Raw genomic sequence first — 24,980 nt, forward strand, 5'->3', positions numbered from 1 at the left:
GAGATACTTGCATTTCATCGACGTGTCTGCGCACAAGAGTTCGGCACGGCCCTACTACTGCACAGAACGTTTGCGCTTACTAATCAACAACTTTTGTTTTGACAATACTCGGGAAAAAAAATGAAGAGGTAAAGCTGCAAGTTCAGCCCCATGAACAAGATAAAGCAAGAATTTCAGAGAAAAAACAATGAGATTTCAAAATGAAAAAAATGTAGTTTTAAATATCTAATCTCAGGATTTTCAATAATTCTAAAAGAGCTGCATTGTAAAAGGTATACTTACTTTCAGAAAGTACCAATATATGATTTTTCACAGTAAAATCAATTTACTATTAAAATACCGTAACTTCTCAGACAAAGGGGGAAAAATGAGAGAGGCAATCAGAGCACAGGACGCTGCAACACACTAGTAGAACGGAGCAAAAAAATTCAGTCAAGGGCACAAGTACAAATACTATTTATAGGAAACTGATGACCTGGAATCCTTTTATTCTACCACTTGAGACAACGAAGAACTATGTCAAGAGTGGGGAGAATAAACTCATCTCCGAGGAACCCAAAAGATTTCGGACAAGGTTTGTAACAAAATTTTCCATCTTACTGAGTAACCTTCAGCCCCTCCAGCGTAGGATCGTTCAGCAGTGCTTTTATTAAATACCTTTGGATGCATTAGAGGTACTCAGCAAAAGATGTGCATAAATCAGCAGTATTCCAAAGCCTGAACAATCCTCTTACTACTGAAGAATATCTTACATCTTCGACTAATCACTTTAGCAATTAAGCACTTTCTGAAAAAATGCGTCAGTCACTCTTAGCTGAAAATTCATTAGAACTCCAGAACTGATGTGCCGTGTTCAAGAATACTTCTTCAAAAGCTGTAATTTATACTGCTATACAGAGTCTTAACGCAGCATGACACAGCGAGACACACAAAGGTAAACCTCTTTGTTTGGTAATGCTAATCCACCCCTGAGAATCCTTTTTGCACCTTCTCCCTACCTATAAACAGTCCTGTTAAAAAGACATCTTGAGATGGAAAAGTAACTAAAGATAAAACATTTCAAAGTTCTTCTTGCAAATTTACTGACTGCACATAAGTTCTTATTTCTCATTCAAAACAAACAAACAATGGTGCCATTATTTAATTTCATGATATCCCAAAATTACATTTCATCTCTCACATCTTTTTAAGTTAAAAAAAACCTCTTATCTGCAATCATTCCAAAGTAACATTTATCTTTAATCTATTTACCTGTGCAGCAGAACTTTGCAGGCCATTCTGATTATTTTTGCTATCCCAAACGAGCACTTCATGTAAAAATGCTTCATTTGAAAAACAGCGAAGCGCGACGCTGCCTGTTGGTTGTGCATACTGCTCGCTCGGGTTCGATAGCTGCTTGTCAGACAGCACTTCTGGAGTGCTGCACTGAAGCCTGCAGTCTAAATAGGAATAGACTGCAACATGAGGTCACTCCTGACAATACGCTGCCCAATCAACATCGGAAAGCTGTCCTAACATGTTGTTCACACATCTTCTAGGACTGAAGCAGGGACAAGTATTTGGATGCTAAACAGAGAGCCCAACCAAAACAATATATTATATTTTCCAGCAGTCCAATCCAGTTACTATATTTGGTTTGTCTTGCTATATATACCCACACACCTCGTCTTACTTTTTTTAGTGTATTATGTCCTCTCTCTCACTGACCAAGCTAATTAAAAAAAAAAAATAGACAACAGAAATATCAGACAAGTAGCAAAGAGTTCCTCTTTGTCTTTGCATTTAATGTGGAGAAAGCAAGCTGTTTACAGAACTTCCTACTTGTCGTATCTCATTGTTTTATACATCCAACTTTGAAAAGCCCAGAACATATTAAGAGTTTTATTCTAGGCTTGTAACTGACAATATTTGAGATGAACTGCAAAGCGTAAAACAATTATTAACTGACAGAAAGAGCAGCAATGAAAAAATTCAGCATAAATAATGACAGATAAGGAGTCTAAAGTGATTGTTTCAATAGCACCTCTTAAAAGTCAGCTGCAATGCTGAGTCAATACTCCCTTTCTATGAAAGCTGGGACAACCAACGGGAAAATGTCATGCTGTAAGGCTCCTGATAACGGAGAGTATGATGTTGCCTGTACAATACACCATGTCAACCAGTGAACAACGGATGTTCCCTGACTGGAAAACAGCCTTAAGATCACTCAAAAGGTTTCTTTTAGATAACATTTTCACACAGTCACTAAATCAGACTGCATTAGTGATTATCCATGTTCTCATCAGCTCTCTCACACACACATACACACAGTCAAATTAACACCACGGAGTGCATGAAGGTCATATGTTTTTAAAAGAACAGAACAAGTAAAGAAAAAAGGTAGCAAGCAAAATGATAAGCAAGTTATGATCCAAGTATTTAAAAAGAAGGTCATATTCCTTGTCATATGGATCAAGATGATCTTTAACAGAAGAAACATGCAACCTTTTCCCAAAAAGTTTCCAAAGGCCCAAAACACAGATACTTGGTTCCTAAAACCTGACAGTAACAGAGATGCAACAAGACTCCAAATTAAGGAACTGTAAGAATCATGTTTTTAAGATATACTTTTCTTCCTCTTTCCCTTATGCAGGCCCCACATCAATATAAATAACCCAAAAAATCTGCTTTACCATGTGCTTTCCTTTTTTTGAATATCAAGGAACTAAAAAAAAAATTATTAAAGGGACGTTAAATTCAAATCATGAAAATTTTTAAGTTTGTAAATACATTTACATTGATTAAAAGTTTATTAAAACATTCTCATTCAGTGTTTTTACATGTTTCCTGTAATAGTTTTGGTTTTACGGTCAAGATCCTCTTTCTTCCTCTAGAGAATTCCTCCATATCCCTCCCCACAAATTATGCGAAATGCTAACCATAATTAATGCTTTTTGATTTTTAATTAACCCTAAACATAGTGTAAACATGTATTTCTCTTCAAGCTATCAAATTTACACTTTCAAACTTAAGGAGTTTGTCACTATTTCTGCACTTACACATTCCACAAGCACCAAAATACCTATGAATAGTACAATTGCTTTAAAACTTTAATTGAAACAAGGGTACTTTTGTAGAAATTCAAGTTTCAGGAACTCTTTTTAAGTTATGGTAAAATTAAGCAACTATACTGCTGACAAGGATAATTAACAATTACAGTATAAATTAACAAAACAACCAAATTGGGATTATTCCTCACCCCTCCCTATAAGTCATCACATGAAATGCCCACACCAAACACCTACCATAGAGAGAAAAACGTAAAATTCGCTATTCATAAACTATAAACACAAGTAAAAAAGACTTTAAAATATAAACCTGTGTATTACAAGCAAGTGCAAATAAGCTCTCAGACAGAAGTATGATTTTAAGTTGACGTATATGCTTTATGAGGATAAGTCTTAATTAAAAGCTAACTCTCACTCTAATACTCCTGCCCTTATTAGACTTCACAACTTCCAAGCTTGCCCGCAGCTCTCTACCAGCACAGCCTACGCAAACTGATCCCTTTACAGGGTCAGGCTCCAAGGTAGGCAATGCAGGGCCCCTCAGCTACAGCAGCAATTACGCCTGTTTGGATTCATTTCCGTGAATCTTTCTAGTAACTCTTTTCTAAAATACAGTTAACAAACCTCAATTCATATCTAAGTGTTAGTCATGACACTCCTACATTGAGATAACAAAGAAGCATCAACCTCTGAGTAAGATTTATCTGGCAGAGTTTAAATAAACTGAAGAAGGGTCTTCAGGTATTTTATAAATATATTAACAAGCCAAATTTCACAAAACTCTGCACTGAAAACAGGGTATCCAGAACCTTCATTTCAGCTCAAATTAAAGAGAGGCCTGGGGAGACTTTCTGAGTCATCAAATCAAATTTTCTACAATTGCAAGCAACCCATTTTATGAAATCCCATTTATAACCTCACAAAAATGCCATCTCTAAAGTGCTCAAGATTTCTCCACATTATTGCTACTAAAGGCCATTCCAGAGCCTTATTCCTCTAAGGTCTAGGGAACCTTCCTCCAAATTCCAACCTAAAATCATTAATGGTCAATATTATCCACTTGTTCTCATCAACATTGTCCACTTGGTCATCTATAGCTCCTCCTCTGCCCTAGTGGAGGTCTCTCTAATGTATTTTTAGGAAGTAATCATACCTTTACAGTCTTCATTACAATTGTTTATGAAATATATTATACTGCACTCAAGTGAAATAAGGAAACACTTTCCTCATTTAACACCTGACCAAATTGGGCATTAAAAAAAAAAAATCTTAAATAACCTGAATAAACAAATTCTTAAGGCTTTAGAATGAAGTAGGGTCATAAAAGGAAACATCTCTGTTCTCCAGCATGGGAGAAGAAATTGTCCTAGGATTTCCTACGATACTAGAAAATAACCTTGGTCTTCAAGCAATTCAATAAACATGAAAATAAGGTGGAAGAAAAGGAGTGGTGGTAAGATGGCACAGAATGGGTTTGGATCTGAAGATACTCAGATTCTCTTACATTTCTGCTACAAAATTCACTCTTTAAATACCACTTCACAGTTTCATTAAAATATGCCCTCTTTCCCTTCTCCCTCTAAATCATCACATTTAAATGCAATTTAAGTTCTACAGACTCTTTCATCCACTGAATTTGGGAACAGTTATTTTGTAACACATTTTACCACTATGAGAACTCCACGTACTTCTAGAGCCTTTTCACAGGCATTGCAATGCAACTCAAATGTCTGACAGCTTTTCTCATACACAACAGACCATACTCCAAATGTGAAGATAAAAATTCAGGGTGGAAACAAGTTACCTTGTTGATGCTGTAACACTCTTGGAATCTGAGATACTCCCGGTCATATCTAGATGTACCACAGCTGGCCTTTCAACAGGTTTCTCTGTGCCATCTTCTGGAAGTTCTTCAGACTGTTCAAGCTTTACATCTTCCTCCTCTTCCAAGAGATCATTTATCTATACAAAGATTTATCCACAATTAATGGCTAAAAGAGTTCTTTAAAGAGCTCCATGGAATTACAAGAGCATGTGAATTATAAAAATATCCATATTTGTAAGAGGAGAATATATTTCAACTTTAGAAGAACTGGGCACACGATACTTGCTTTTAAGTAAACTCATACACTAGACATCATAAATAAGATGCATAACCCATTTAAATTTTTGAACAAAAACCTGAAAAAAGCAGCACCTCTGAGGCAGTAAGCATACACAAGGAGAATCAAGAAACAACAAAATCCTGGCCACACTGAAGTCACATGGCACAACCTGTCTTTCTCCATCTATAAAAGATGGATGGATAATTCTCATCTATTCCATAGATGCTGCAATGTTTATTCATTCCTGAGAAGTATTTTCAAACCCTTCTATGGAAGGCAATACAGAATTCTTAAGGCTTGAGATTTTCCATGTACTGATATATATATATATATATATATAGCCAATTAAGAAATTAAAATAATATAGCCAACTGACAGTCAGAGCCACCTTCTTTTTCTAAAAGCAAATAAGCCTAAAACTTCCAAAAATGTGAACAAGTAAACATGTCAAAGTGATTCTATTTGATTCACCAAAACTCTCCTGTAAAGCCAAAAATAAAAGCATCGGCAACAGCCTCAGGAAAAGATGCTTTATAATATCCACCACGTGAGTAGAAAAGAAAACCACTGAAATCAGAGAAACTGAAACTTAAGGAGTTTAAGATTCCACAGAGGTAGAGAGGAGGTATATCCCCCCCCCCTCTTTTTTAAAGGGGGGGTACAATGTTATGCTATATGGCACTACATTCAGGGCAAGAAATTTATTTACCCCCAATTTTCTCTTGTAATTTCGCGAGGCCATAACAAGGCAGCAAGGGCAAGGCCGCCCCTGCCCAGGGGCAGCAGCCCTTCTGCTCCGCAGCCCCGGAGGGAGCAGGCGCAAACGGGAGTGCGCTGTCGACATCTGCTGGAGATGCAATTAAAGACAGGGCATTAAAGGGACACCCCGCTAGGCCTGCAACTTGCTTATGTTTCACAGGCAGCTCTGTTTGGCAAACACTTTTGCTAGGACATAACTAACTAGAAAAAAGTTAGTAATTTTAACCAAGTATGAGAGCCTAGACCAACTAACTATACTGTAAAGAGTAGTTATGCTAACCCAAAGCAGTGGCTTTCAGCCTTGGATTGCAAAACTTACAGCCTAGACAGAAAAAAAAGAATATACAAGACTCCAGTAACTGCCTGTATGTAGCAGGACTACGTGAGTCCTCAGTGCTAGATGCACTCTTGTTAAGAGCTGAAGAAGCAGCAAACATGTGCAAAGCTGCAAATTTTCGCTGGAGCCGCTAGCAGAGCAGCAGCTGCTCGATCCAGAACTTGCTGCCCACGCTTGGCAGTCCGGACCAAGGGGTGAGGTGTCTCCATTGCAGCAAAGAGGAAGCAGTCAGCTGTCCTAGTACTTGCCTCATCTGTCTCACTAGGAGGGGTCTGTGGGATAGTTAGGCTTTAAGAATTCAGTATTTTATGTTATTTTACCTAGCAACTGCTGGTGATTTTCCCTTTTTCCTCTTTAAAAGGAACTATATTGTTTGTCAAACCACTAAGCACCAGAAAATTCAGTTTAAAGTTTTCCACATTTCTGGGCAAGGGTTTGAGCCACGATTTTATCAGTAATATTGGAACCCACCTCTTCAATTATACACAAGTACTTCTTCCACGCATTATCATTTTTATACCATGACTGGTTAAAAGTTAAAAATATTTGCCATAACGAACAATGTTGTATCACAATACCGCACGAGAGGCTTAACTTCCCTAACAATTCTCCATCTCTATTATCTGCAGCATCACATTAACTTTATGAAGTTAAATTTACTGAGAGGAAAGGCAGAATTAGCAATAACGGATACCAACAGTCACAGAGACAGGCGAACCTGGCAATCCTGACAGCTGAATACTCGGATCCAGACTATTTCTATTCTACTCAATTTTCACTCTCTCTGATTTTCAGGATTTTTCCCATAATATCTAGATGACATTTTTAAGTTTTAGAATCAAAAACATCATTCAAAAATTCTGATAAAGGGACACACCAATGACAACACAATTGAGTGGAATGCAAGACCCTGCACATTTCAGTAAGCTACACCTAGACACATTATAGACCAAGACTAACAAAGTGTGGTTTTGCTTTCACTTACAAAACAGTTCCCCATTCCTAAAAGGTAATTACAAATCTATACTATTTATATAGCGTAACACTGTCTGTGTTGGCCAGGATATTATCGTTGTTTTAGGGCATGTGTATTTTTCTGTAGAGAGTAGCTATCCTCCTCTTTCTACAAAGTAACAATTTCACAAACACAGGTATGTGGGGGGGAAAAAAAAGTGTTTAAGGAAACAACTAGGCTTTGTCAGTTTACAAGAGACTGAAAGGCATATTAAAGAAAATATTTCAACATATCTTTCATAAACATAAATGGTTATAATGGACACCTAAGTAATAAAATATTGCAATAAAATATTGCCACTTAAAATATTCTTACCTGCTCAGTTATTGAGCTTAAATCATTAGTAGATGAAAAATCTTCCTCTTCATTTTCAAAGAATTCATAGTAGTTCTCCAGAAGTCCCGCCATTATTCTGCTAACTATTTCTTGTTCTTTCAGATCCTCCACATCTGTGTAAATGCTAAAGATTCCAACACTATCTTAGTTTGAAAACCTAAGTCCAACTAATTCCCCAAAGAACTCCTGTGAATGGTTTCTAAGGGCTACACTTTATCATTTTCCCTGTTCCATTGTGAATACACAGAACTTCAAGCATAACTACAAACCACTGCATTATAAAATTTTATACTAATTTGTATTTAAGTTTGATAAAGCAACAAATGTTTAGTCATTAACTTTTCATAAGGAATATTTAAAAGTCAAGTAGTTTGCTGTAGAAAGGAATCCCCAGTATACATTCACACCTTAACAGTTTTCTTCCAAAACTTTTTTTCCTGCAAATAGTAATCTTACGCACCACCTTTAAAAAAAATCTGAGCCTCAGTATAACTACAGTAATGCAACAACCAAATCAGTGATTCCAATGCCACAGCTCATGGGCGAGCTGTTGTTTAGATCACAAGCACAATCTGCAAGTGAAAAATCAGTGGGATGACAGAAAAAAAGATACTACCCAAAAAATATAGTGCATACTTGCTGCTGTTACTAATGAACCAGGAAAGACACTGGACAGATTTACACTCTCAAATGCACATAAAAGTACTGCATGAATTTTTATAACCAACTTACTGAAAGACATCTGGGCCAAAGACTGCAGCCAAAGAACTTGCCGACCAAATTTCTTCATGATGTGATGCTACATTGGCTAAAAATTTACACAGAAACTTTAGCAAACTGTAATTAACAGGTGGAAGCTGCTGCAAGAGGAACCTCAACTTTCTTCCAAATTCATCTTCATTATTATAATCTGTAAAAATGCAATAAAAATATTTTAATCACAATATTAAAATATTTAATTTTTTCACATTTGATACTGATCAGCCTTTTGACTCAGACAAAAATTACTAACTTCTGAAGTACAAATACTTTGGTCAGACCGGAATCTAAAACATCAGGATCTGAACTGCATTTGCTTGGTCTGAGCTTTTAATACTAGATTTCCCCACGGAAGAAGGAAAAAAAGTCAACCAAAAAATAAAAAAAAATTAAGTGTCCATCCCACATATCTAAAGGGTATTTACAGTGGTAGTACTTCATAAACAAGCTCTCTACTTGTCCCAGCATCTGGCCCCCTCGTTTCAGTCTTGGAATTAGTCTCTTCCTCTCTGAACTTTCCAAGAGAGGCTCCTAATTCCTACTTCCTATTCAGTCGCTCTTCACCAACGATGTCAGAGGTTTGGCAGGGTGGAGGGAAGTGGGGGAACATACCAGAAAACCTCTACAGTCTTGATTTCAAAGTAGGGTACCATCAGACACTTTCTCTAACTATAAAGTTAATTTCTGCTATGAAGCAGAAATTGATAACCTAAACCAATGACTTCCATGCACTCTCCTCTGCAAGTTCAGTTAGTAGTTTCCAGGATTTTTTCCCCAATTAATGCTCAGTTTTCTGACTACACAGGGCTCATTCCTCCATATTTTTTAGTTTTACCATTTTTATATAACAGAAGCTTCGCAGAAGAGCTCTAGAAAACAGCTAGCTATTTAAAAAAGCTAGTTAAATTTTCTGTTTCAGAGGAACCACTTTGTCACTTTTCCCTCTACCAGCATCCCCATCTCAACAGACGACAAATTCTACTTTCTTTTTTAGTGCTTAACTGGTGAATACAAACAATCTCAATGTACTCAACCTAGCACATACTTATTTCTTGCTGGTTCAATTTCAGACCTGAAAAAGAGTCACCCGAAAACCTTCTCATTCTCACCCCACATCCATGTATCATTCATCAAAATATCTGTTATATTATCAGCCTTATAGGCAACGAGGTTCAAAGAGTTTACAATGGTTTACTACCTAACAAGGAAATTCCATATAAAGGAAAGAAAAGTCAGGAGAGCAAAACAGGAGAAAAATTGATACCAATAGACCTCCCTTTCCTCCTAAAACTTTTAAAAACTCTTCTTAGCTTACACCAAAAAAAAAGTTTGAAGCTGCTAAGTGGTCACTCTGCCCCTCTAGATGAGGCAGCTGAGGGGCACACTGGTCCTCAGTAGCCTATAGAAGAAGAAACAAGTAAATTCCCTGCTGTGTATGTGTGATAATACCAAACGGTAACTGTGCAGGACTCCATTTGCTCAGACACAGTCAACATCTCCAGCGTTTGAACTCACAGGCAACAAAGCACAAAAAAATAGTTCTCCCAACACAGTAACACAATGAGCTGAACAGGTTATTGGTTGGTTTTACTCTAAATATATGTAAGGCAACAGAACAGCAAAAAGAAACCAAAAAAACTCTTTCAAATTCATCCTTCAAAAAGAAAGGGGGCAAGATAGAGAAAGATGACACACAAACACACGGACACAGATGTTTAGTCTTTGCTAATCTGTTTTAAAATGTAGGTTCTAAACAACAGTCAGAGACCTAAAGTGAGAAAATACTTATCTGAAAATGAAGTCGTCTGAATGTGGTGATGGATACACACTTCTGGGACACATGGCCTAGCACATCGGGGTCAAATTCACACTTCAATTAGTAAAATGACTTGCCTTCGAGGCACCACCATTAGGCCTGCACAGAACAAGCCCTGAAGGGTATATAGGCCACACCTTGTTATATAACTAAGTTGTTTCAAGAACTGAGTTTAACCTAATGATACAGAAGGCCTGCTAAAGGGGGAAAATACCTTAAATTATATATGGATCCAAAATTACTATCACCTTCTGCATTTTTATAAGCAATTCCTCTACCTAAGTTGCAGCTGAGCTTGTAATTCTGGAAACTAATAAACACAGATATGACTATCAGACAGTTGGAATGTCAAAAGCCAAAACCAGAATAGAGGAAACCAAACCTCTAATTATAGTATCAAGAAACAATATTTAAGGGTTTACCTGTACTAAGGGAACAAAACATATAGTATAAGCCTTTCTAAAAATCACCTTTTTTTTGGTAGTATAAAATGAGAGGAAAAAAACAGCAAGCTGTAAAGACAGTAAGCTGCAAGTTTAAGTAAAATACACCATTTCTCTGCCTATTTAACCAGTAGAAAATAAACTGGGAGTTATATGCTGAAGAACAGCTCTCCTGAAACAACCTACACGCAAATCCTTCCAGTCATCTATTCAAAGATGGAAAAAGAACCCTGAATTTCACACGGTAGTTTACAAGTCACAGAAGGAAATTACATTGCCGTTACACCAAATGAGCACACCACATTTCCATTTCCAGTCCTGATAAGGTAGCATTGCAAACTGAAGCGCACAGCAGCATTACCTGACAAAAAAGCAACCGGCAACATTCCACATTACCGCCTTAACAATTTCATTATCGTCTTTTGTTACATATCATCCTTTTCAGAAGGATAAAACTGGTTTACTAGCTGCTTAGATCCAGTGAACCATGAGCTTAGCAATACAAATCAAACAGCAGACATATCACTCATGAAGTTTTGTCTACTGTCATCCACTTCAGTTTCTCATTACTGCACTACAGGACAAAAGTACACAGAACCTCAACCTTAAGATACTTAACAAGCTTCTCTGGTCAGTAGCTGCCAGAAGTTGTTTCCAGAGCAAGACTACTTATAAGAAACACATCAGTGTTCAGTCTTCGATCGCCGGGTATCCAGGTAATCGCTCCATGTTCAAAGTCTCAGCAGCTATACGGGTTACAAAGGGGGGAAACTGAAGCAACTTCTCACTCTTGGAGACAACCCTCCAGTTTGGCACTTACTAAGTGTAGTGTAACAGCATATGAAAAATCCCACTCTGAACAGGACTATCATGAGGGCTGTCAACTTATCAGGAATAAACTCAACAACAGAAAACTAAATTAAATGTAGACAAAAATGTGCCTCTTACAAAACAAAAGAAGCCAAGCACTCGAAAAGAAAAGACTAAGCGACCCTGGAAAAGTAGTAACACTCCTGTAGAGAGAGAACTAAAAAAACCCTCAGTTACGTTACAAGGTGTGGAACACCGACATCTTTATATACCCTTTGAGGAATGCACAATGCATTAACTAATGGTAGTGCTGCAAGACAAAAGTTTTTACTAGTCAAGTTATGAATTAACTCCAACACTGAATTAACTCCAACACTGCATAATACAGCAGAGGCCAAAAGACCCAGGAGAGTGGATACATACAGACAAGTTGGGAATAAGAAAACACTGTGCCAGCATATGGGTGGAAAATTGAAAGGGTAAGATTTTGCAGTAACTGAAAAATATACTTAGCAACAATATGCTGGCAACAGGTTTTTTTTCACCTACAAGTGAATTTTAAACAGAAGAAAAACACACTGAAAGGGCAAATACGATACAAGTATAGGGTCTGTTTGAGATCTCCTCTCCTTTGCTACAAAAGCTCAAAGTGCCATTGAATCAAGAGCATAGGCAGAGCAAATGCAATTCAGAGGAAAGAAGGGAAAAAACAAGGAGTTCCATAGCACTTTTAAGCCATCAGTGTTGGGATATCATCAAACACAACTTTGAATCCAGAGGCTGGTGGGATATTGTGAAACACGACTTTGAATCCAGTGGCTTTGACCAATGTTGCAGTATTCATGCACAGGAAAGCAGAATACTCAGAATAAGCATGATGTTATGTGGTAGTTTCACTGTCTTCCTGCATGATGGATAAATTGCGTCTTCAGAGCCACACTGAGTTTCTGAGAATACCTATTTATTTGGTTTTTGTGCTAAGAGAAGGTATATTTGACTTAAAATAAATGCATCTTGATACACACATCATTACACGAAACACCAAAATCTAGTGTCACTAAGCATCTCAATTTAATACTGTTTTTTACTCTTAAAAAAATACACTACTAAAAAAATAATTACTACCTTGCGAAAGTTGCATCATATGTATGTGCAAGCTGCCTGGGATAACCGGCTCTGGAAGTTCTTGAAGAAAAAATCTAAGAAGGCTGATAGCTGAGGGTACATCTGCTTCCTTAACCAGGTCCACATCTTCTCCATTATCATACCGCTGCCGAAGCCACTCCACTGTCTCAGCATTCCCATTGACTTGAAAAAGTCCTTCTTGTTCCAGACCCCCTAAGTTAGAAGAAAGTTGCAAAAATAAACTTTTCTGATATATTACATACGCATAATAGATCCAAAACACTACTGATAATCCAAGACGCACAATTCACACATTTAATGAAAGACTTTCATGACAACAGTTTTGCAAGATGTCCAATCTTCTCCCCAGTAAACACATTCTTATGCCCAGTTAAAAATACAATAAAATAAGGTAAATATCAACAATGTACCATCAGCAATGTACCAAAAATGTGCCATTTCCTATGAAGTGCCCTACCAGGCTGACTACATTACTCTTATCTAGAAAACAGTGGTAAATCAGAGGGAGTAAAGAAAGGAAATATATATAGCACATAAAAATCATGGACAATTAAATACAAGAAATTTTACAAAATAAATACTCCTTTAAGAAGTTTATTTTGTAAGAATAAAACCAGCTAAATATATTATCTAAAATACAGCAAGATAATACATACCATGTTCCTCAATATAGTCCACGACATGGCGGACTATGAATGGAACCTCATTGTCTGGTTGCCCTTCTTGCTGCAGCTCATCAAGTGGAATTCCAAATATTTTGTTAGCAAGAACAGAGTTGCAGTTACTCAAGGAAGGGGAGGAGCTCTTCCTCATATCTTTTTGCAGCCAAAAATCAAAGCTGTCTTTTCTGTCAAATAAGAATTAAAAATAAAAATCATACTTCAGTGTATACTGCTGAACAAACTTCTCTGTAACATAATGTGTTTTATTACCTAATGCAAATACTGTCCAGTCTCTTAATCAGGGCACTGATTTAACAAAAAGTTCTGTCATGATTTCAACTACAGCATAACTAGATAAATGACTCTACTGCTGAGGTGTTCTGCTCAATCCTTAATAGGACACATGGAAGAAAACATATATCCACAAAGGAAGCTCTGTAAAATTCTAGTTATTGCACAGTTATTTAAGCAAGCTCCAAGGAACTTCATGGAAGCAAGACTCTCCCATACATTTTCTGACAGTGTTTCCCAGTTACGCAATTATTTAGACAAGAAAGTTTCCACATCAGCTCAAACTGAAATTCAGGAAAGACTTTCACTTCAGGGCCACTTTATGTAAACTTCCAATATCTGCCTCAGTTTCAAAATTTTACTGAACGTAACCCTCCCCCCCAAAATGCTTTCTAGGATGCTCAGTGATAACATTCCTTCTATCATGCAGGATTTGGGGCATTACTTGCAAGTCTTTGCTCGATACAGGTTCTAGATAACAAAGGTATTACATGGTATTACAGTTTAAGTCACCCAGCAAACTCTATTACTTAATCAAAACCAAGAAATTTCTGCCAGCATCAGAGAAAAAACTGCCTTGTTCAAAAAGAAAACAAAAGAAAATAATACTTGCTTAAATGCAAGCTATCACTTTCATATAGGTTGGACACGAAGTATATACTATTAGTCAAAATACTGCAGTTGAAAAACTTAATTCTCTCCTAACTATTGTATTGATAAACCATAATAGACCAGGCAGACTGAAACCCACACCTTCCATTTTTTTTAAATGCCCAAGTAAAGCAGTTTAAGAAACCTACCTCAGAGTACTTAAACAGCCGAGTTTGAAAAACGTTTTCTGCGCCAGCTGCCCTCACTGACCAAGCATTCTTTTGTCATTTATGGTTGTTTAAGATTATGGCAAAAGATCAGCCTGTAGTTCCTCATTGAAGAATAGCAGAACTCGATCAGTACTTCAGCAGTTAATCTAAAAATAAAGAAAACACTATTAGACCATACCATTTTCAACAGTTTTAAACTCAGTCATAAGCCTAAATATTTCACTTGAGGCATTCACCTTGTCAAATCATCATTTTGTTTTAAACGTAAAAGCCTAGTGACCACACTAGCACGGTTCATGTGGGAGCTCACAAAAAAGCAAATCTGCTTTTTTACTTAGCAGTTAACCTACCTCAAAGCAAAAGATAGCATGGGACACTTTAGCCTTAAGAATCATGAAATAAAAAAAAAAAAAAAAAAAAGACTCATTCATTCATTCTTCAAAATAAATCACTAAGAGGTAGGTAGCTTAGATAGGAATGTTTTAAAGTACCTACTGTACTAAAGCATTTACAGCTACAAAAAAAATTTTGAAGGCTCTCAGGCACTGTTTTAGCACATTATCTTTAACTATAATCTTGGCACAAACGAAAACGAAGTCTGAACTAAGGAACAACAGTTAACCCATTTTCAGTGGTACAGCTGATCTTTGCTAAAAAGCTGATTACATGTCCCAGCTACCAGTTCAAAGTCCAAGTGATTGTGAGATCTGATATAGAAAGCAATTTCCCCCAAATCAGATTCCCTACAGACTTCCTTTTTGCCATATTATATACATATATATACACACATGCATATATACATACATACACATATAGCCAAAACTAGACAATAAAATGGGTTTCTCTGGCTTTAAAGGTATATATTGAAACCTCACAGTTTCACAATGGGAGACTGATATGTGAATTCGCAATATCGACCTTAAAAAGAGTCTTCCCTTTCTTTGTTCCCCCACACTGGCTCTTGCTTCTTTATCACATCAGAACCAATTAACTTCATCCTCACTTTCTAAGCCCTGACAATCTACTACTCTCATTCAGTATGAAAATGCCAACTCCATTCAGTAGCCTGTTATACCAGGAATCCAGCGTACTTCAATTATTTCGATAAGTAACATTTTTTGTGTTCCCAGTCCTCCCCACATTGCACCCATATTTTGGAGTAGCCAGCCACAAGTTTCATATAAGACTGCTTCCATCTTCCTCCTCAAAATTGTTTTTGCAGTGAGGCCTACAGGAAAAAAAATTGACTTCTTTCAGGCTTTCAAGTGTTGAAATATTTGTCTATCAACATGAGCAATGATGACTGATATTCCTTCCTTGTTCTTTGTTGTCTGTCCCTAACCATCTATTGTCCCATATTACACATGCACTGCAAACCTGTTATGCTCCTAGCACAACTGGGTCCTAGTCTGAGACCAAGACTCTAGGCATCATGACAACAAAAAATAAAAAATTATAATCCAGTCAACAGGCTTTGCCATTTTCTCCTTTTTCATAGATGTGTTTCAGAATAACTCACATAAACGCACAGTGTAAAGGCTGCATAAATTTACAAGTCATTTTCAAATCTATCATTGTGTAGTTCTTGGTTACTAAAAAGATGCTGTCAGATTTCAACAGTGAAGCAGTTGCACTGCTTAACTTTCCTGTAATTTATGAAGACCCCGCCCAGACATTTTTCTTATTATTTTTGTGTATTAAGTGAGAGTCAGTATAATCCCTGCATGCACGGTATATTTCAATCAATCCCAATATATCATGCAATTTTCAAAACATGAAGTTACAAACATGGAGTGGCAAACGGACAATCTTCTCAACTTCTACTGAAGTCAGTTTATCCAAAACAATGAACTAGAAAGACTCATGCTAGCCAGCTATGGGGTTAACAGCAGCTGCGAACAATCTTTGATGGATCTGCCACAATGCTTCAGGCTGTGTTACTAAAACAAACAAACAAACCTTCAAAACAACATCACCTAATAAATGAACAAATTAGAAGCAACCACTTCTTTTTACCACCCTACCAAATGAAAAATGGAAAGTTGCAGCTCTCTTTTCATGGGTAACTTTGTGTCTAGTTCGCCGACACAAAAGCATAGCCATTTTTACTAGGTGCTGAAGACAAACAGGCTGCTTGAATATTAAATTCGTTCAGGAGACATGACAAAAGAAGGAATTCTATTTTAGCTAGCCTGGCAATGTAACAACGAGGTTGACACAGCTTGTTTGTCTCACTTTCCAGAACAAGATCAGATTTATAACCCAAGCTTACACTTTAAACAAAGTTTTATACAGTTTATCACCTAGAATCATTGAAAGTCAAATTTTCACCCTCTCACCTGCACACATCTTTATATACACTCAAATAAAATCACTATAAATACTGATTTCAGAGCTTTTAAATCTTTTGTCTTTGAGTACTTTGGTGGAACCTTTACAGGCTGTGATATAATTTGATATTTATTAACTCTTGAAAAAAGCTAGAGGTCTAACAGAAGTTGTTATTCTGACTTCCAACAAGTTTTATTTCCCATTATTTCCAGCATTCTAAAACTGAAGGACAGGCTTAGAAACTGTTAATAATTAAATAGTATATCTCCACTTTTGATATTGATCAACGGCTTTCCCCTTTGCCTTCCCTTGACTCAGGAAGTACACCACTTTAACGCACACAAGTCTGAAAACCAGGACAAGCTATCTAATCTTCAGGATTATTTCTGCAGAGCCTGTACTGAGCTTTTACAAATATCAAGCAATACTGCAATTTTTTTTAATACGAACAGACATCTTAGAAAATGGCAGCTGACCTATTCAATCAACTATTCCTACTTTTGTCCATGTTATCCAGACCCTTTCGAACATGTGCTTTTTTCCTCAATTTCACAGCCTTCATGCTTCACTAGTGCTATCCAGTGAAACACAATAATTTTTAAAAGATAAATACCAAAACCTGACAGTTTATTAATAATAATACCAAAACCTGACTGCTTGATTAAAAATACTTTGGTTCTGTCTTCCTCCATCTCCCCCCTTTTTACTGCAAATGTTTAACAAAAATCATTTGAGTTACAACAATGTTCCAGAAATCTTAACTAGAGAAAATTAAAGATACGCCTTATTGTGACCGCACACTATCGCGTAATATTACAAGAGGATTAAACAAACAAAAAAAAACCCTATGTCCTGTGCAATACCTTGAGCTCAAGCATCTTAGCTATGAGGATGAAATTCTGTTCTGTATTTTGCATTTCACTGCACTCATCTGTTAAAAAAACATCTCCCCACCCCACCTCCCTATAATGCAAGAACTTCCTAGAGTCTGCTGGGAAAGCTGCACCACAAATCTCATTTTGCCATCATAAAAGCATTCATTTATCTTGCCAGCTAAAAAAGTAGTCACACCCACATATGAAATGCCACTAAAGAAAAAACAGAATGCATGGGTAACTTTCATACATATCCTTCAGATATTGAAAGTTTAGCCTTAAATTTGGTTCAGCTTTTACATTACTGGCCAACCTACAAATGAATGGGTGTCACTTAAAGCCCTCAGGGCTCCACCACCTTTCCTGAAAATAAAGGAATGAAGAGACAGGAGGTAAAAATAATTTAAAGAACAACTGAAAAAAAGGCTGCAAAAGGAAACCATGCTATAGGAATGAAAACATTAATTCTGCACTTAGAATTTCTGTACCAGGTCTCAACTATTTAAAGAACTCTTATAATTTACTTTCTTTACCTGGCAAGTACTCCACATTGTCTGTGGAGCCAATAACGAAGCCAACAATGCCTGCAGTTCTGTCTTATTTTTAATATACTGTCTTATAGCTAAGCATTATTTTGTGGGATTAGCAGACATCACCTGTGATTTTTATGCAACATATGAAAAGTAAAATCTACAGCTAAGATTTTAGGGAGAAAAGAAAAAATGTTGTAGGACAAAAATTGCCTGCCGCCACTTCTCAGGAAAAACACCTCAAATTTAGACTTCGGCTTTACGAGACTAACTTCTTCAGTCCACAATGTTGTCATTCTGTACCCATCCACCCCCACCCCCTGCACAGAGAGATGTAACGGAACACGTCCTCCTATACAAGTATCAGGCCAACACTCACGTACAACTAAACTTCCCCCAAAACATTTAACCACCTCGAAAATTAGTGTTTAATTTTTTTTGCTCTATATTTGACAAATAAAAAGAATATATTATGCGACCTACTTATAATCAGATAATTTCTGTGTTGTCCCTGGTGATGCATACAATACAGTTAATGTACTTTTAAATCCAAAGAAAGCACTGAATTTTTTTTAATCTAAATTTGAACTGTTTGTAGTTATAGCAGATTTTAAGAATTTCAAAATTATAGCCTAAAACTTATGTCACAGATGCCAACTTAGAATCATGGAAGCTTTCCTCATGTAATGACATCATCCAGAGCAGCAGTAGCTGCCAGCTGTCAGCACGAGCAAGAAGCATTTGCCTGCCTGGGAAACATTTGTGTACTGGTCGGCTGTAGGACCCAGCCCCATTTGGTAACCTCTGCACCACGTACTATTTCATTTAAGTTAAAAAGGCAATAAGCACTCTTCTCCTCAGTATCAAGTTTTATCAAGGTAAAAGGAGACTTTTCCCCCACCCCGTAACATAGGTCATGATCATAACTCATGTTTACTGATGACTTTATGCCATATACAAAGGTACACTCATATTACTGTTAGCATTTGCAATGGATGAAATGCTTTCAGACAGAAGAGCTTTTGCCCATGTAATTTTCAGCTTTTGTTCAGCTAACAAATAGAAAAAAGAACATTTTGCTCATCTGAATTAATCCATTCAAAACTGAAAGTATGGCCAGGTTGGGGCAGGGGAAACAGCTTGGAAAATGAGCTTTAAGCAAACGAACAGCAGCAAAAACTCAGGACATAAAAGTACAAGTGATACTTCTCACAAAAGCATAACTTTTATCAAAAATAAAGATACACAGAATATCCTTCGCAAGAATAGAAAGGATATTTAATTTTAAAGATATATTTGTACCCATTAATATATTTAAGTAGTCATAACAAAAATAATCTATTTACATAAGTTAAAAAAAAAAAAAAGCAAAAGCAAGACTAGCTTAGAGTAGATTACCTAAAAGCAGTATTTCCTCTTTCTGACTGTCAGTGAAATGAACTACTGAAAGCCATTTTAGTCAAAAGGCTGGACTGGCAAATCAGACAATTGGGCTCAATTATTACTTTAAATTTAAAAAGCTAGGCTTCTTAAGAGTACATTCTCCATCCCCTTAAAGGCATAATATTTTAAAACACATATAACTACAGAATTCAACTTGCAATGTTTAAGGAAACCATTTTAGAATAAATGTCTTTTCAAGCACATGTGATTTTCCTTCTCCCCTCATTTCTTAGTAAGGTTATTGTATCTTCACTGACAGCTTTGCTTTCCAGTTAAATAGGAATTGAAAGGAAACAAGATTGTTGCAGTTTTGCACACAACCCAAAAAGCATTCAACAAAAGTATTCAGCCCCAGCTCTTTTATTAATAAGCTCGCTACTTGCATGTATACACCTTCACGAGTGTACTCACACACCAGACCTCAACTGAATTAGCTGAAATGCTGTATTATCTGCCACTAAAACTTCTATTTTGCACCTAGATAGCCTCAGAAAATACTCAACCTGCTAATACTGACAAAACAAATGTAAGCACAAAAACCACAGCATCAGATTTAGAAGATTTGGAAAGCATGTTTTTCCCCCACCTCTGGAAATACAGTAGCAACCCTTGCAACTTACAGATTAGAACTATTCAAATTAAGCATTTATGTGCTCACCATGGAAGAAAGGCAACCGAACAATTCCTGAAAGCTCTTCTGAGAAATACTTTAGTAAAACGGATGGACTTTTTCGGTTTTTATACTTAAAACTTCCAAGCTAGAAAATGATAGTATTTATTAGAATTTTTCTCCTCCAATTAAAATTCAATCTACAGTTTCAGCACACTGAACCTGATTACATTTTCTCTGAAAAAAGCCCATCATCAAATACAGATCTTCACCAGAAGTGTATCTAATGTCTGCCACGCAGGCACTAGACTAAACACAAAATTCAGGAAAAAATTATGAAATTTAAAATTTGAAGAAATGAATCATTTATCAACTGTACTGTAGTGATTTTAGTAAAGCCTGAAACACAGTAACTGATTTAAATACTGCTCCCCAAAATTTACAATTTTTAAAACAGCAAGCTGAGAGATCACTGAAATCTGTTAGCTGATTTTCAAGCCTTTTGATACACAAAGATAACATTTTATATTCACTTACTAGATAAAATCCAAAGGCTTTAGCAGCATTATTGTAATTCAGGATTCTATAATGATATTTTAGCAAAATGAATTAATAAAAACCATCAGAGATACCAGAAAAAAGTAGATGTTTGCTGGCTGCTTCACACCCACCACTGAATGCTGCCAGATTTGCTCTCTCAGCTGCTGCTGCCAGTGCACATGTGCAGAATTATAAAGAAACTTCCTGCTAGCACAATCCCATCACATTCTTAACGGCAGTAGTTAATAAATAAAAAGGCTTCTGTATCTTGTGTAACAGCTAATTATATTCATCCTACTTGCCTCCCCCCAAAGTAAAGCCGTATTCAGCCAACCACATATACACTTGCCAATACATCAGATAAAATATAACTTAAGTGCAACAGCACTATAAAAGTACAGTAAGGTAACTCACAGGAAGAAATTATCAGTAAAACTATGCAACTTCAGAGGTTCATATTATAAAACCAAAGCAGCTTAACAATTGTTACTGCTGTTAAAACGGACTTCAGAACAGAAGTCATGCTACCTCAGAGACACCAAAAAAGCAAACTATAAATATATAATGCACTTAATTTATTATACATAAGTTATCCTATTACATACATTTATCATCAGCCTGTTGCTCCCCCTCCCTGACAGGTGAACAGAAATACACATTGGAACTCAGTGCACTACAAAATGCGGTACATAACCCACTCACTATAGAAAGGCTGCCTCTGTCATAATGCTGACCACGTGTCATCAAAATAAAGGACAGTCTTAGCATCTTCACCGGAGGACTAAGACATTTTAATGCAGAGTTCAATTCTGTGGCAATGACTATTGAATTTGAGAAAAAGAAGAAAAAAAAAAAAGAAAAAAGAAAGAAGCGACTGCTAAAGAAATCTCCTGGTAAGATTAGAACAATGACAAGAAAACAAGAGATTTAATGAAATGTGAAGTTCAGCAATGAAGAAAAAAGGCTTTCTAACGTGCACACTCAAAAACACAGAGGGTAAAGGAAGAAGGAACCACATCCGTAAGATCCCAACTTTCATCTCTTTTATTTTGTCCAAGAATTATCATTTTACACAACCGAGCACAAATTTTTAATCCTTAATACACTGCAGGGAACACTGAACAGAAGAAATGTATTAACAGAGCAGCCAGCAAGACTGAAACCTGGACAATCAATATAGGGCTCCCTCCAGACACTCTGTTCTGATGGAGCAGCTACCCAAAATTCCTTACAAATGTCCAGACAAGTGACTAAAATAAGCCATTTAAATCTCCCAGTATAAAAAAACCAACACAATCCATATATCCTTTTTGTGTGCGTGTGAATTGAACCACAGTCTTTGTTACAGATTGTTTGAACACAGACATAATGCAGCGTCTTCATTTTAACCTCCAATTTGTCATACTTTTCTTTTTTAAGACAAACATACTGGATATAAGATTTCATACATTCATAGGTGAGAGACTGGAAGAATATAATGAGTCACTATCACAGCAGAACTTATTCATTTCAGTATAGTCAGAATAAATTCCTAGATCCAACTGCAAAATACTATACATTTCTAGCATTGAATGAGTTGACCTGTATGTTGCAAATGCAGAATTTCGGCATAGTAATCACCTTCTAAACTATGTTTTCTAAGGCTTCAAAGTAAATCAGCTCTACAAAGAAAATGCACACGGTAGAAGATTTGGTAGTAAGTACATTATCATTTAGATTGTAAGAGTATACAGATTTCATCTGAATTGACTGAACTTTCCCTAGTCCCATCAGATGGCTAGGAACCAAAGACAAAACTACAAAACCAAATTTGGATTTACTAAGACCTTGAGACAGCTAGTCATTATTTTGAAATAAAGTAGTTATTTACAGGTAAGATTTGTAACTTACTGCAAAATAATACAATCAGTGAGAAACTCAAAAATGAACTTCCTAATTTCAGATGACTTTCCAGGGAACAATTCAGATATATTCTCTGCCTGAATATAACTCTGACATGAGATGTACAGTCTCTCTGCTGAACAACTGATGTATCAGTCACTTTAAAAACAGCATTACAAGTCAAAATTCTCACTCTTCCAGATTCCACCCAAAAGGATTTAAGATTTCCCTCTGTTCTGTAAGTCTTTTTCAGATGTGTTGGATAAAATCTAATTTTTTTCAGGTCTTAAGTGACAGTCCTCAGATTTCAAAGGATTAGCAAATATAAAACTGTGTAAGGTGAGAAAAATAGTTTAAGGTTTACCATCTTTCATCCTTATAGATTCAAATACTTAATTGTCTTGCAAGAAGTCAGCTCACTCTCATTTTAATGGCTACTAATTTTTTTTATTTTGTGTGCTAAACTGGCGGCAAAAATAATTTGGTGTTATGCACAAAATGTAAGGACAATTTAAAGGCATTCTCTTACAAACATCACTTCCTCTTCCTTAAAGCTGCACCATCTTTTGAAAAAAAATTCACTCAAAGTTGGCAGGTTTTACTCACTTTCTAACAAGCCCTAGAAGAAGGCATCACTGCTAAGTTATAAACATTTGACCAGAGATCAAAAGATTGAATTATTTGAAATGGAGGGGAAAAAAAGGGGGGGAAAAAAAGGCCACACCCACATGGAAGGTAGGGCTGTCACAAAACTGACTCATGTATGTTCCAAATGCAAGGCACCTTCAGCCTCACCTGCTTTTGCAAACACGTTGCTATGTACATTAAAAATAAAAGCTTTACTGCTGGCACAGCTCTCATTACAAACCATACATGACAAATGTTAAATGAAGTCATTTAAGGAGCTGTTAGAAGAGCCTCCAATATTACAAGCAGTGAGTAGAGCAGAAGAGTCCATATCAAGTAAGACTCAGCAGACCAAAACTGTAATTTGCCAAACTCAGATGTTTTGGCATGTTGCCTGTGCCAGAACTTGAAAGAATTATAAATTATCACATGAGGTCCTGTTTCGACAGCTTCTTTTAAAGTAACTATGAAACACTGCTTGATTGCTCTTACTGGAGATGTTGCTGTATTATTTTAGGAAGGAGCTTTCAAAACATTAATAGAAATATTTGATTTGTTATTACAATTTTGTGAAAACAAGAAAAGGACCTTTACTGTGCTAGACAACATACAAAATACAGGGGAAAAACAGATAAAGACATTCTAAATATCTTCAAATATCATGCAACAACAAAAAGCACACAAAGCAGCTTACTAGTAATGAGCAGTAAAAAAATAAATAAAGGGGCTAATGAGACAGCAGAATTTGTTGTAATATAAGCCAGCAAACTTGACTTTTTTTTTTTTTTAATGCTGGCAGATTACATTGCACAGAAGACAGACAAGCTGCAATGGCAAATTTCTAAACTAAATACTAACTCAGTTCAACAATTTATTCTAAATCCACTTACTAGCTATCCCATTCCTGACAACGCTCAGGAACACAAGCCAAAAAAAAGGGTAATTTTGTTACATTCAGTTTCACTTCTTTTACACAGGCAAGGCCAGAAAGGAGCGTTTAAGCTGCATTTACTTTTTCATCCTTTACCTTTTCTCCCCCTTGAGTCTGACAGCAATAACAATTTTTTAAAAAAAGTAAAAAGGCAACCAGACTAAGGAAATCAAGAGCAAGCCAGTTCTGTGCGAGAAGTTTAAATCTAGCGCTTGATTTTTGGTGGGGTTTTTTTTGCTTGTTTGTTTTTAAACCTGGAAGAATTAGTCTATCACAGGAGTATCTCATATTAAAGCAGCTTTTTAGTAGCAAGAAGCATTTACACATAAATGTTTAAATCCCTAAGGAGCTCCCAAGAACAATAGGAGCCCACACTGGCGGATTCCTCGGAAGATACATTTGGTCTCAAGCTGGAGCCTTAAGCCTCCAAACTAAAAATCGCGGGGCTAGCAACGCCTTTGTGTTCACAGCGGATTTAGGGACCACCCTTCCCGAACTTCTGCTACCAACTTCGTCGGCACGCAGCTGCGAGGCCAACACCGCCTGCGCGCTGCGGCCCGCGGCAGAGGGGCCGAGGCCGAGCCCCCGCGGGAGGGCAGGGAAGAGGCTCGGGAAGCCGCTCGGGCGACAGAGCCAGGAGAGCCCCGCCGGCTGTCAGCGCCCGCTCGCAGGCTCCCCCACGCAGAGGTGCAGGCTGGGAAGCAAAGGCGCCACTTGACAGCTCCCTCCAGCAGCCTCTAGCAACTTCTGCGCCGCGCAACAGTTTAACCGCCGCCGCCGCCGCCGCCGTGACGAGGCGGCTCCCGCGCCCCTTCGCCGCGCGGCTCCCGGAAGGTTCCTGAAGCCGCCGCGCAGGCCGGGGGGT

The 24,980-nt window shown here is 37.0% G+C and overlaps 1 protein-coding gene across 5 annotated transcripts in view; it reads right to left on the minus strand.

Moving 5' to 3' along the window:
• FAM13B (family with sequence similarity 13 member B) overlaps positions 1 to 24,980 on the minus strand; it is a 49,217-nt gene that overhangs the window by 24,051 nt on the left and 186 nt on the right. For 4 of the 5 annotated variants that reach the window (XM_026063137.1, XM_026063138.1, XM_026063134.1 and 1 more), the window contains exons 2-7: positions 14,327 to 14,493; positions 13,230 to 13,420; positions 12,553 to 12,765; positions 8,332 to 8,509; positions 7,579 to 7,738; positions 4,852 to 5,009 (exon numbers count right to left, since the gene is read on the minus strand). In XM_026063137.1, coding sequence (XP_025918922.1) covers positions 4,852 to 5,009; positions 7,579 to 7,738; positions 8,332 to 8,509; positions 12,553 to 12,765; positions 13,230 to 13,386 — 866 coding nt within the window. In that variant the 5' untranslated portion in view covers positions 13,387 to 13,420; positions 14,327 to 14,493. The remainder of the gene's footprint in view (positions 1 to 4,851; positions 5,010 to 7,578; positions 7,739 to 8,331; positions 8,510 to 12,552; positions 12,766 to 13,229; positions 13,421 to 14,326; positions 14,494 to 24,980) is intronic. The other variant, XM_026063136.1, reaches the window with a different exon arrangement.

The sequence above is a fragment of the Apteryx rowi genome, unplaced genomic scaffold (assembly GCF_003343035.1).
Source record: "Apteryx rowi isolate R43461 unplaced genomic scaffold, aptRow1 scaffold_2, whole genome shotgun sequence".
Classification (NCBI taxonomy): domain Eukaryota; kingdom Metazoa; phylum Chordata; class Aves; order Apterygiformes; family Apterygidae; genus Apteryx; species Apteryx rowi.